The sequence below is a fragment of the Cariama cristata genome, unplaced genomic scaffold (genome assembly GCF_000690535.1).
Source record: "Cariama cristata isolate BGI_N322 unplaced genomic scaffold, ASM69053v1 scaffold22574, whole genome shotgun sequence".
Taxonomy (NCBI): Eukaryota; Metazoa; Chordata; class Aves; order Cariamiformes; family Cariamidae; genus Cariama; species Cariama cristata.
In genome coordinates this window covers 1-13417 of record NW_009614994.1, presented here as the reverse complement: position 1 = coordinate 13417, position 13417 = coordinate 1, and the positions used below count along the sequence as shown (strand labels likewise).

The 13417-nt window shown below is 40.6% G+C and overlaps 1 protein-coding gene across 1 annotated transcript in view; it reads left to right on the top strand.

Moving 5' to 3' along the window:
- The window catches only part of LOC104161280 (dihydropyrimidinase-related protein 1), a gene marked incomplete at its 5' end in the record, with an annotated part of 34042 nt that extends 23780 nt beyond the window's left edge, over positions 1-10262 (top strand). Inside the window, 5 exons of the mRNA XM_009699649.1 lie at positions 1564-1705; positions 3336-3506; positions 4733-4912; positions 7470-7635; positions 9252-10262. Of these exons, the coding sequence (XP_009697951.1) occupies positions 1564-1705; positions 3336-3506; positions 4733-4912; positions 7470-7635; positions 9252-9343 (751 nt within the window). The remainder of the gene's footprint in view (positions 1-1563; positions 1706-3335; positions 3507-4732; positions 4913-7469; positions 7636-9251) is intronic.
- Between the last annotated feature and the right edge of the window lie 3155 nt (positions 10263-13417).

The window sequence follows — 13417 nt, the reverse complement described above, 5'->3', positions numbered from 1 at the left end:
CAGGGTTCAGAGGAAGCAACTCCTTTGTATCTTTCAGGTGTAGGAATTAATAGTGTGGTGTAAGAAGCGCAACATAACCTCAGGGAAATGGGCAGTGATATGGGCCTGGCTGTGACATTCATGTTTTCACGGTTGTATTCATCAGAGCGCAGAAAAGAGAGAGGGTAAGCCACAAGAAGCTTAGCTGACAGAAGAGCAACAAAAAGGAAGAAATGGCATTGCAATCTTCTGACTTTAATGTTATGTTAGAATAAATGAATGTTTAACTGATAGATTTGGTTTAATCCTATGGAATAACACCAGGCAGTCATTAATAAGCAGGAATAGCTAAAACGTAGCTGTCTTTTCACTATTAAATACATGGTTTGGCTTCTGCTAAAAACCAGAGGGATGGATGTGAACGTGGTGAAGAACCAGAAAAGAGGCCAAAGGTTCTTCTCTGACTGTCAGCAATCATTAGGGCTGGCAGCCCAGAAAATTGTATTAGAATTACTGATGTGTGACCCTTTTTTCCTCTGTACTTGGCTGTTTGTTAGCTTGCTGGAATCTAAATTTGTGGACCAAAATCATTCAGACGTTTCAGAGCTGGAACTTACATAATCAGTCAAAGAGAAGGATGACAGACTTTTGAGGACATCACCCTTCTGGAGTGATGGAAGACAAATCATGGTGTGTTTTAATGTGCTTGACTCCTGTAAGATTAATCAAGACCTAAAAATATCACCTGTTTCCTGTGGATATTGAAGAACCTATCTTCTTTTTTTGTCTCTCTATTTTTGCAAGATTCTACATATTGGTTATGTTCTTCCTTCTTATTCCTGAGAGCAGCTGTGATTCAGTTCTGCTCTCTGCAAAAAAAATTTCTCTAGGCTGAAAAAAAAGGCTTCTTAAATAAAAACGTTATTTGGTAGCTCTTTTTGCTTTTTGTGCTTTACTCCATGCCTTTTTCTGTGTAAGACCTTTAATTTAGATAAATCCAGAGCACATGTTTGACTTGCAGTATGCCTTTCTTTGTTTAATTAGAAGACTACCTGATAAAAAACTTTCCTTCCTTTTTTATTTTCATGGTTCTGTTTTGGAAGGTCAGACAAGAAATATTTGTGTAAGAATTGCAGGAAAAGTGTATGTGCAGGGGAGAAATGCAGGGAAACAAGCTTGATGCTCATGACTTTGCATAGTAAAATTTGCTGCCATTTTTCAGCATGGTTGTGAATTAATTTATCTTGAGACTGGCAGAGATTTCATACAAGCTTCCGATCATTTCCTTAATCCCAGAATAATCCTTTGTCCTGGTTAGTGGGCTTGTGCCTGATCTCTGTCAGTAAACAGCCTGAAACCGAGGGGGATGTAATCGGGGAGTTCAGAGTGCTCCTGGGGGAAAGTGGGAATGTCCAAGGCCATTGTCGCTCTTCAGCAATCTGTAGCCAACATGTAAAGGCTGCTGACATGACTTACAGCCTATGCCTCTGGTATGTAGGCTTGAAAGGTCCATTCACAGCTAGTCGGAGACCAAAGTAACCTTGGTGATGCCTGGTCTAAACCTTCTGTGTGTTAACTCCACAGTGGGGACCTGCAGGTGACGGGAAGTGGACATTGCCCCTACAGCACTGCCCAGAAAGCCATTGGAAAGGACAACTTCACTATGATTCCTGAAGGGGTCAATGGAATTGAGGAAAGAATGACTGTTGTCTGGGACAAGGCTGTAGTAAGTAATTAATTACTTTTATGGACTAAAAAGAAATTGAGTGTTGGCTGAATAATGAAAACCAGGAGACGCTATGTCAGTACTTAAGTGACTTTCTAATATTTCTGAGAATTCCCTGAGAGAGTGCTACTACAAGGTGAATTGTTTATTTCAAAAACCTTCTCCAGCTTTATAAACTCAGGGCTGTGTTTCACTCTTGACACTGCAACACCGTCATGTTTTATTAGACCTGAGGCTTCACAGATACCACCGCTTAATTTTCCAGTTGTGGATGCTTCTCAGAGATGTAGGATCTGGAGCAGTTTAATGATTTCAAGTGGACCCCATATAAATGTGATGAATGGATTGTTTGAGTTTGGGAAGCGTCTCTTCGTTTCTGAGAAATTACAAATGGATACCAGCCGAGCCTGAGGCTGGATGATGAAGTGCTTTGAAGGAGAACATTGCATGTAATTCATACTGGCATGTTTTGCAGTGGGGTGCCGGTATAAGTTAAGCAATTTTTTGATGGTTCCATGGATCCTAATATATAATGATATTCTCCCTCTGTTGTCCGTCTTCACGTACACACCCATGCACAGACACACGCGTACACACACACGCTCATTACTTTACATTGTATTGTGCTTGAATGCATGTTACAAACTGGGAAGTGGTAGTATTTACACTGCTCTCATGAGCACTTCTCCCATACTGTGTTTAATAACCACTTTCTTCAGGGGCCAATATTGAGATTCCAAGCTCAGAAGCAGCTTCAGATATCTGCCATGTAGGAGCAAAGCAGGAAAGCATGCAAAGTTCAGCCAGCCAGTGATATTTCTCTTGTTATTCCCACAAAGGGAAGGAGCTGCAGCAAGGGCTGCAACATGGGATTTACAGGTGGTAACATTCAACCCTGCACCACTGAGTAGCTTATATTTTGCAAATCTCATGTTTTACCAGGCAGGAAATAAGTGTTTATTTAACACTAAAAAGTTTGGCACTGTTTTTCTTCCTTGGAACATTGTTCTTGCTTATTGCCACGGAAGACCCCAAAATACTCTACTGAGAAATCAAAATGCTGTTACGTACAGCTGCTATTAAGCCATCACTGTCTGTATAAAAAGTTCAATTGGTGGTGACATTTCTCCAGGCAAGGACTTTATAATTGGGCTTGTATTACTTAGATGTATAGGTTTGGTAATACTAATAGTAGAATGCACTTAATTTGCAAGAAATGTTTCTAAACGAGTCTGAATCTTGTTCTTTTATTTAATCTTGTAATACTCATGTAAGTTTCTCTGTTTTAAAATCGTTAAAACATTTAAATGGAAATTACTAGGACTAGCAACAAAACACACTTAGGCATCAGTGTGTAGAGAAAGGGTCTTAGATAGCTGAGCAACTTGGTGGTATCATCTCCATTAAGATTATATGGCCGTTCTTTGAGATGCCAGGAGTAACACATTGATTTATTTGAAACTCCTGAGTAATGTGCCTTGTATAAAGTCCTGCCTGATAAAATCTGTTTCATGCAACATCACCATATATATGAACTACATGCTTTCCAGTATCTCCCTGACCATGCAGTACTCTGAATAGTAAATCCCCATTTTATAAGCATGTTTTGCTCAAATCACATTGTTTTTAGGCCACAGGCAAGATGGACGAGAGCCAGTTTGTGGCTGTCACCAGCACCAATGCTGCCAAAATCTTTAATCTGTATCCAAGAAAAGGCCGGATTGCTGTAGGATCGGATGCTGATGTTGTTATTTGGGACCCTGATAAGGTGAAGACTATAACAGCTAAAAGCCATAAATCGGTAAGGAGAAAAGGAAAACCAGCAAGAAAAAAGAAATGTGACTGTTGCTTTTCAACTGTTGATCTAATTCATGTGAACACCAAACGCACGGGATATAGAGGAGTGGGGTAACTGACTACTCCTATTCTGAAATGGGTAAATGTTTCAGGAGATGAAAGTATTGAAATCTTGCATTGGAAGCACTGGGATCATGAAGGATTTCTTTTCTGTCTGCATATTCTATTGCACTATTTTTTGCATGCTTGTGGTAGATCTGTAAATAGATGTGAATCAGCAGCTCTGCAGCTGAGGTTAGTAAAGCTGTGATGATAAATTTAAAACCAGCTCACTTTTTTTGCTTACCAGAAAAGCATCTGATACTATAAATTGCACAATTAAATCAATAATATTCTAAACTATGAGAGATGATAAAGTATTTTGATAATACAGCTCTGATCAGCTTCAGAGCTGGGATTTTCTATTTAATTCCAAAGCTTTGTCACATACTTCTCTGCCCTTAGTGCAGAGTACCAGCGACTCAGAGCCGCTTCGATTTTGACTGTGACAGGTTTTATCTTATGTGTTGTCTATCTCAAAGTTGTTATCTTATTGTTCAGTGCTTTGGTCTTTTCTATTGGGGAATTATTTTTTACTGGAAATCCAGTAATGTGGTTTATATTAAAAAGGCAAAAAACCTTTAGAAACCTTTAAAAAGTAAGTTCAGGTAATTCATTTTTAATTTCTCTGTCTTGAGATCTCTATATTTTCAAGAAAGTAACAATCACCTGCCCTTCTGACAGTCATTCGCATTTAAATTCAGTCTTTCCTGGTCCTTTCTGGGCTTTTTCAGACCAAAATATGGGTGCTGGCCCCCTTTGAAATTCCCTTACACAGTCACAGCAAATGCATGGTGGGACCGTGTCCTCTGGGTATCTGGCAGCTGAGTCACTATTTTCCTTCTTATTAAGGCTATCATACTTCTAGAGGCTCTAGATAAATACCAAAAGTCCTCAAAAACAAATGAGATAAAGCCTTGATGGAAAGGAAGAAATGGAAAAGAATTCTGATCAGAGAGATTCTTTAAAATCATTTCATACTGAAATGCATTGCTTTTCCTTCAGACAAAACAATTTTATACACCTCTTAATGGCAATATCTAAAAATGTGACTACAAATACAGATTATAAGTTACTAACAGAAATAGATCTTGTACCGAACTTGCAGTGAATATGTTGGTTGATCCTCAGGCCGTTGAGTACAACATCTTTGAAGGAATGGAGTGTCATGGTGCCCCACTCGTGGTCATAAGCCAAGGGAAGATTGTGTTTGAAGATGGAAATCTGCATGTAAATAAGGGAATGGGCCGCTTCATCCCGCGCAAACCTTTCCCTGAATATCTTTACCAGCGCATCAAAATCAGGAATAAGGTAATGTCAGATATTATTTAATCTTCTTTCAAGCCATACCGTCTTGGAACCACAGTAGCACATGTTTTTTATTAGTATTGTGCTAATATGAGTCCATATCAGATGGACTATATATGACTTGTTCTCAAAGTGACCACAGAACTGGTTCCTCTGCAAGTGTGAACTGATACAACTTAATTAACACCATGAGCTTCAGTGGATAAAGCATATAATTGCCTGTTGGGCATAATTGCCTTATGTCCAGCTGTGCAGGCTTTTGAAGGGAGGTAGAATAGTGGTAGAATTTACTTTTAGTTACAATTCAGGAAAAAGATAAAGCTTCTTTGGGAGAACAGTTAGCCAGAAGAAAAAAAGAATCTTAAATTGTTACTGAGCTTTGCGTACTGAGCTGCCACACTGCAGAGAAGAAAATCATGTAAGCCAGAGATAACTGGTTATATTTGGCATCTCTGAACTGTTGTTGATGCATTTGCTGAGCTGAGTATTAGCAGCATTCACAGCTCAGAAAACTTTTCACTTGTGTTTAATAAAAAGCTTGGGAAATGACCAAGATGAAGACTGGGTCACTTGTGTTTTTGAATAATATCAGTGCTCCTCTATTGAAAACGAATTGGCCTGGCACTTGTTCAGGGTTATTTGGAAATTGCTTCTTGCCACTGAGCAAGAAAGTGGCTGTGTGAGGACAAGTAACAAGACAAATTGACTAAACCTCATATTTTCTTCAACCAAGTATATATCATAGACTATGGGGATGGCAGCTGAAATCAAGTCTGTAAGCAGGTTGATAGTTTTTATCTTTCATCATTTGTTAGACAAATTCTGTCAAGCTGTGGGATACAAAAGGTCTGCACTTCTACTAAGAAAAGGCACTGTAAAAATCAAATGCACCTACAAAAGTTTTGCAAAATACTAATCAGTATTGCACTTTCTTTACATTATCCACCTAGATGACATGGACCTTCTCTTCACACTCACCACTCAAGAGTTTAGCGCATGAGAGTCTATATAAATTAGTGACAATGTCATTTAAATACTGAAAACAACACTTTAAAAACAAATATCGGATAGTGGTATCATATACCAGGAGTTTGCACAAAAGAACTGAGCTAGGTAACCTGCGTCTTGCAAGCAGGCCTGGATTTTGGGAAAGACCTTTGATACTTAGGAAAGGTCTGCAAAAGGACTAAGAAAGGGACTGATATTTTTGCTCTTGCAGCTCCCTCTGCTGCCTGCTGAGAGGAAGGGAGAACAAATTCACGTCCGCGCTTCTTTTCCCACTATTGAATTTTATCAGTTGGAAATATTTAGAAAAACCCAGTGATGGTTATATCAGCCACCATACGAATATGTCAGTGCATGACAAAGGAATATAGAAAAAACATGTCAAACAAGGAGCTGCAAAGCAGCACTGGATAGCAGTATAAATTTATCCCTGGAGCAGGGATAGCAGTATAAATTCCTGCCTTTGTGGGTCCCTGGAAGATGGATTCATTGCTGTGATTGGCAGCTGCTCTTTTCTGGGCATTAGTTTTGGCTCAGCCTGCAGGACAGTGGCTCTTCTGAGCCTCATGTCTCTGTCACCTGAAGCAAGGAAAATGCATTGATTTTTGTAAGAGCTGGATCAACCCCCTGTGAATCCTTCTATATGGTATTTTAATTTCACTGTTAACCTGTTGGGGAAGTGGCTCTGAAGCAATAATCTTGTAAGCAACAGATTTTTGATCTTTTTGATCAGCTTTGGATTCTGTGATTCAATGGCTTCGGGCTCTTCCTGCAAATTGGAACTGTTTTTTAAAACTATTATTTCCTAGATTCCTGTGATTTTAAGGACAACAAGGCTGTTTTGACTGTCTTTTCTCATATTCCTTATAGGAATTGTACAGGGATAAAATCTGGAGACCTCAAACTGAAATCAGAGCTCAAATGACAGATACTCTGTTGACAAATAATGAAAGATAGGTCCCATGCCACAGTCTAGTGTGTAATTGCTTTTCTAGTTGATGGCAAGAAGTGGAAACTTTTGAAATTTTAATTTAAAAATTGCCACCGCTTTTCAGTGAGTTCTGATAAAGATAATGAGGTATCTGAAGGGCAGGAGCAGAGAAAATACAGGTAGGAGTGAAATTGCTGCAATCGGTACAATGGGTATCAGTATTGCAACAATCGAAGTGGTATTCAGCAGCTGAACCAACCCTGCTGACCAGCCTCTGACTGGAGAGAGAAGAGGTGATGGTGACTGATCTTACTTAAAATAAACATCTTAGGTCAGACATGTTGTTCTATTGAATCCCACTTCTCCCCATTGACTGCGAAGGAAGCCTAATAAGGATGTCTCTCTTACAATTTTTATATATGTAAAAACAGAGGGAGGAAGTTCTATAATTTCCTTTATAAATAAAGCAGGCTGTAGCTTTGATGAGAGTATAGATGTGTTTTTAATTCAGCTAATGCAGAATATAGCTCTGTGCTCAGTGGTCTCTGCATATAGGCAGGAGTATCATTAGGCAGCATTACTAGAGCATACAGTGTCTGGATTTTTATTCTCCCCTTGATCTAGGTGGGAGGACTGCAAGGAGTCTCCAGAGGAATGTATGATGGGCCTGTGTATGAAATCCCAGCTACACCAAAATATGCAACTCCTGCACCCTCAACTAAATCCTCCCCTGCCAAAAACCAGCCACCACCAATCAGAAACCTCCATCAATCCAATTTTAGCTTATCAGGTAAGTCAATCTGACTCATCAGAAATATTTTACAGCTGTGAGCATGGATTATCAGTGATAAATTTCAGTTATAATTACTTCTTTAATATATAAATACTCAAAATGTTTGCAACCTAAATTTTTCTCTGCATGCAGTCTTTTAATATCATTTACCTGGCCCGTTACAGTTAGCTGAAGTCTCTCGTTGATGTGACCGAGGCCTCTTGGTGGTATGTACAGCTGATGGGACTTGGGTCTGGTGCAACCCATGTGGCTCAGACACCTGATACTTCTTTCTTGCTGCATCACCAGAAACTGCTAGACATAGGAACCTCAACTGTCCTTGTCCGTGGTCGGCAAACCACGTGCAGAAGCTATTCATATGCAGATTAGAGTATTTCTTGTCATCTTTGCTCTTGGTGCCCAAAACATTTTCCATGGTACATAAGAAACAGACTGGAAAAGCATCCTTTGGGGTTGTTGGAAATAATTCTTGTCATCTGAAGACAATTATAGGTGTGTCAAATCCTTATCCTTCAAAAGTCTACAGCCCACTTGGTAAATAAGTGGCTCCTTATGATATTATGAAAGTCACAGGATTTTCTCCCCTGTGGGAGCTGATGGTGGAGTTTTCCTCCCTGACAGATCCTGTCTTTGGAAACTATAAACTTCTGGAAGAAAGCCCAAGGAGAGCAAATATTTTAAAAACCCTTCTAGTGAGCTGAAGTATATTTTTGCCTATACACCTGGGGCCATGGTGAGCATATACAGATATGTAAAGCTATATAAAGCAAAAAAAAAGTGCTTAGAAATTTGTCCTCTAATAATAATAAATTTTTATAAGCATCTGAAGCTGTGGCTTCATAGTCCACTGCTGGATCTGGGCACTACTAAGGCATCTAGTGGTACAAATTTGATCTGAATAAGGCAAATGCACATTACTGTCTTCTTAGGAAATTAAGCAGAACCAGAGACTATGATAGCATTTAAAATGATCCTATGCTTTTATGGTAGTCTTACATTGCCTTTAGGAAACAGAGTATGATCAGACAGTTTTTAGCCTGCAGAAAGCTTGCTGTCACCTTAAGGTTCACCTTTCAACATTTCAAAACACAGTTTGAAGTGGGTGTGAGTTGACATCAGCTCAGTGCTCCTTTCCTCATGGATGTATGCTCGCTAGCATCAGGTTTATTGTATTGTTGACCGATGGACTCGGTAGGGACAGGTATTCTACATCAATGAGGCAGGTCTGAAAAACTCATTCTGCACATACATGTTTTGGGTTTTTTTTGTAGTTATAACAGTAGTATTTTCTGTAAGGATCTGATCTTACAAAGGGAACCCAGTCTGTAGGCTGTCATCCCTTCTTCAAGTCAGTGGAAAACAATTCCCCATGTAGGGTAAGCATCGATCTGATCCCAGACATTTAATCGGACAGTTCTCATTGAAGACAACTGAAGCTAGGCACACAAATGTGCCTTGAAGGTCTGTTTAGCACTTCAGTCAGGGGTCTGGCTCAAGAGAAACCACCTGATGGTGGTGTGAGGGAAGCATAGCTGGAACTAGCCAGGTAAAATCTCACTGCTGATGGTTTATTTCTTTTCATAGCTTTGTTTCCTAATTTTCTGTTGTTTCAGGAGCTCAGATAGATGACAACAACCCACGCCGTACTGGCCACCGCATCGTGGCACCTCCTGGTGGTCGCTCTAATATTACCAGTCTTGGCTGAAAAATGATGATGGACAGAAACAAGGATGAAGGATCATGGGAATAATGTTCGTTCCCTTCAGTATCTGTGTTATCAAACCCACAGTTTTATTTGGTACTAATGGAAATAAAAAACGAAATGTCTTTCTTTTTTTTTGTATAGGAAGAGGTGATAATAGTGTGGTGTGTTTGCTTGGAGCTACTTGCCTCACAATTGTGCTTTCATGCCATAGTCACCTTAAAGCATGGTGCTTCCGTTGCCCCTTTAGTGACTACAGGTTTTAGCTTTGTCTCGTAACTGAATGATGGTTCCTTTGCACCCTTTCGCTGTATTAGAGTAGTTAATGCATGTTACTGAGTTATTTATGCAAGTTGCATTCTGTGAGTGAGTCCCTTTAGAACACGTTGCCAACAATTGACTAGACACAATGCCAAGATTAATGTCCGTATTTGAGAAACACCACCAAAAACACTTATGAAGGAAGAAAATGGCCATCTTGAAAGTATGCAGTAGAGTAGTATAGGCAGCTTCTGTTTCATATTTAATTTATTGTAAACCCAAGAAGCACTTCTCTCAGACACAGAAAATCATCGGGACACGTAAGGACAAATGGTCTCTGTAGCACCTGTCTGTTCCCACTCAGTATGTTCCAAGTCTGTGTCCTTCTTGTTTCCATTTTAGACAGAGCCATAATTTATACATACCAATGCCATTGCCTCCCCTGCAGGGATTTCTCCACCTGGGCAGTAGTGCTCTCCTTCTGCATGAGATTTTTGGTACTTACAGATAATCCAAATTGCCGTCGGATTTTTAAAGTTTTTTGTACAAAGTTTTTCCTTTGTAATCACATGCATTTTTACTTACTCTACCGTATCAAGATCTACTAGTCGTGGTTCAATTTCTGAATTCAAAGCTTGTGAAATAAAGGAAATGAATTGATGGGTAAGCGTCTTGCTCTACTTTCCAGTGCTGTTCCTCAATGATTAAAAATTTAGAATGGAGAAACTCAAGAGAAATTGTCTTTTAGGTTGACATCATGTGAAAGAAGGAACCTCCTTAGATCAGAGGGGGTATTAAATGTATAGATGTCTGCACCTGCATACTACAGGATGCCATAATCTGTCTTAATTAAATAGAGCTCACAGTAAAACTGTACTTACTGTTGACACTGCAGCTGCCTCAGTTTTGGCTAAATGAGACCTAAATTAGCTTTCTCCCAAGACCTTCAGGTCTGCATCTGATTTGCTTGCAATGATAATTGATTGCCATTATCTTCATCTGCAGTACAGAACCAGTATGCAGTGCTCCAGTTTGACCTAAGCTATATTTGACTTAATACTGGTTTTCTCTGCTGACTGAACCAGGACAGTGTTTCGGCATGGCATACACAAGACATGCTGCAGGTAAGGTGAAGAAAGTGGACTTGAATTTTGTCCTTCTGTGAGAGTGAAGGAAATGCTTTCTCCTTGTCTTTCTGACTCTCTCACAATGTAAAGAAACCTTTTCTATTGCTTTTTATTTGTCTGATTGTGTTGCGTATGTTGTGGGAGGCGTGGGCTATGGTGGAGGGTGGGGTGCTACGAAATGACCTCCCCTTGGGCTTGTGCCACTTTGCCCTTGTCTACACTACAAAGCTGCACCAGGAAACGCCTGTAGCTGTGTGGTGCCAGTGGAATGGTTTTATCTAGCTGAGATGCTTGACCACTTAGCACCCATCCAGTCTTCCCATGCAGCAAAAAATTGTGTTGGCACAGGGCATGTGGAGCATGTCTGGTGTATGTGGGACATAAAAGTTTTGGAAAGTAGCCGACCTGAAGCCTGTCATCTTATTTTGAAGCCGGTATGCTATCACCTCCAGCTTGCCTGGGAAAGGAACCACTGCTCTGGAAAACTTCATTTCAGTCAGCTTAGTCTGAAAACCTGGCAGCAGAGCTGGTCTGAATAGCCAGCTTTTCTTTTTGCTTGGCTGTGATCTGAACCAGTGAAGAAACTGCAATTCAGCCTGCAGTGAACTGAATTGATTGCTTCCAAACTAAAAGAAAAAGAAAGCTTTTCATGAACAGTCCCTTCTGCTAAGGATTCAAATTCAGGTTTCCCATTGCCTGGAGAGTGCCCTCACCCCTCGGCTTGCATGTTCACTTGGTGGTTCAGGTATTTTGTATGAAGTAAAAGAACGCTAGCAGAGGAGCCTGAGCACAACGTGCCCTGGAACAACCCACAGCCTTAGCAGGTGAGGCAATCCTGTCCTATTCCAACCCATTCACTATGAGCACTGACAGAGCCAGCAACAGTTCTGGTAATCTAACCCTGACAATAGCAATAAAGCTGGTTTGTGAAACTATGCAGCAAACTTGACAGCGTGAAAAATTTGGAACTGCTGGTTACAATTCCCTTAGTGATTTTCTTCCATGTGTTTGTGCAAGTAGCAATGGTTGCTCACCTCCGAGTAAAACTACTTGATCTACGAGGCTTGTCACACTTGAGATGACAGAAATTATTGTGTAACTAGTATTGACAGATTCCACTTTTCCTACAAGCTAAACAGAATCTTAAACCAAAGAACCCTCTGCCTACAAGCTAGTCAAGATATGCTGTTGTTAACGTGCATTTATTTTTTCACAGTGAAGTGTCTGAATACATACACGTGGGTGTTTGTAAGGCACCTCATGGTTCAGTGCGTCTGTGTGAACAAGACTGTGCTTGTCAGGTCAATGTAACTCTGCTATGCTTTCTCCAAGGAGAAATACGCTAGCATGCCCATGATGTTCGTAAGCCCCTGCAGCCTGACATCCTGCTGCTGAGGGACAGCCTGCAAGAAGCCCATGGATCCTGTGCTGTGCCTGGGTCTCTCCACTCTGGACATGCAATACTACCTGGATGTGATTTAAGCAGCTTTTTTTTGCAGCACAGGTGCCTTACAGCATGGTCACCAGGTGAGGTGCCTTACTTGAATGGTTGCTGTGAGGTACCATCAGCGATGGCACATGCCATCGCTCATGGAGGGTTTAAACAAAGCAAGTAAGTGGTGCTTCTCTTACATCTGGAGGCCTATTTTGCAGCAATGCCCCTGGCCCATCATCACTAACTGGTCCTTAAAAAAATAAAACAGTAAATAAAATGTGCATTCACTGGTGATCCTGAATACATCTGCAGAATAGGAAACTGTACTTGAGTTTGCTCCCTTGTAGGAGCACGAAGCTGGGAGATGTTCAATTTGTGAACTTGTGGGTGGGGAGCTGCTCTTAACTACAAGAAAGTAATGCAAAGCTTTCATGCTTTTTGAATTGTCAAGCTGCTAAAAATTTGTAGCAGGGCTATGACCTTTTAATACCCGATATAGCCGTAATGATGTAAAACTGGCTCTTCCTTGTTGCTATTGGCATCCCCCTTAAAATCACTCCCTATGACCAGCCTGAGGACTATCTTCGTCAATCAGGTGATGTGGAAGAGAAGGCTGGATCCATGGATTGTTTCCTGAGTGATAGTTTGGACCAGTTTGTCTGCTACTGGAGCAATGCAGTTATGTGTTTGAATTTTAGCATTTGTAGCAAAGCCTGTTAATTATGAAGCTTAGACTGTACCAAACTGACAGCTGTCCCAGCCATTAAATGTTTCTCTTGGCAATACACTGATCTTCATCCTTAAGAACTAAACCAGCAGACTGGACCAGGCCAGTTTCTTGGTTTCGGCTGGGATAGAATTAATTTTCTTCTTAGTAGCTGGTACAGTGCTGTGTGTTGGATTTAGTGTGAGAATAATATTGGTAACACACGGATGTTTCAGTTGTTGCTAAGTAGTGCTTACTCTAAGTCAAGGACTTGTCAGTTGCCCATGCTCTGCCAGTGAGGAGGTGCACAAGAGGCTGGGAGGGAGCATAACCAGGACAGCTGACCTGAACTAGCCAAAGGGATATTCCATACCACAGAATGTCATGCTCAGTATAGAAACTGGGGGGAGTTGGCCGGGAGGGGCTGATCATTACTTGGGCATCAGTCAGTGGGTAGTGAGCAATTGCATTGTGCATCACTTGTCTCATCTTGGGTTTTATTCCTCTCTCTTGGTATCACCCTTTTCATTACAATCATCATTATTATT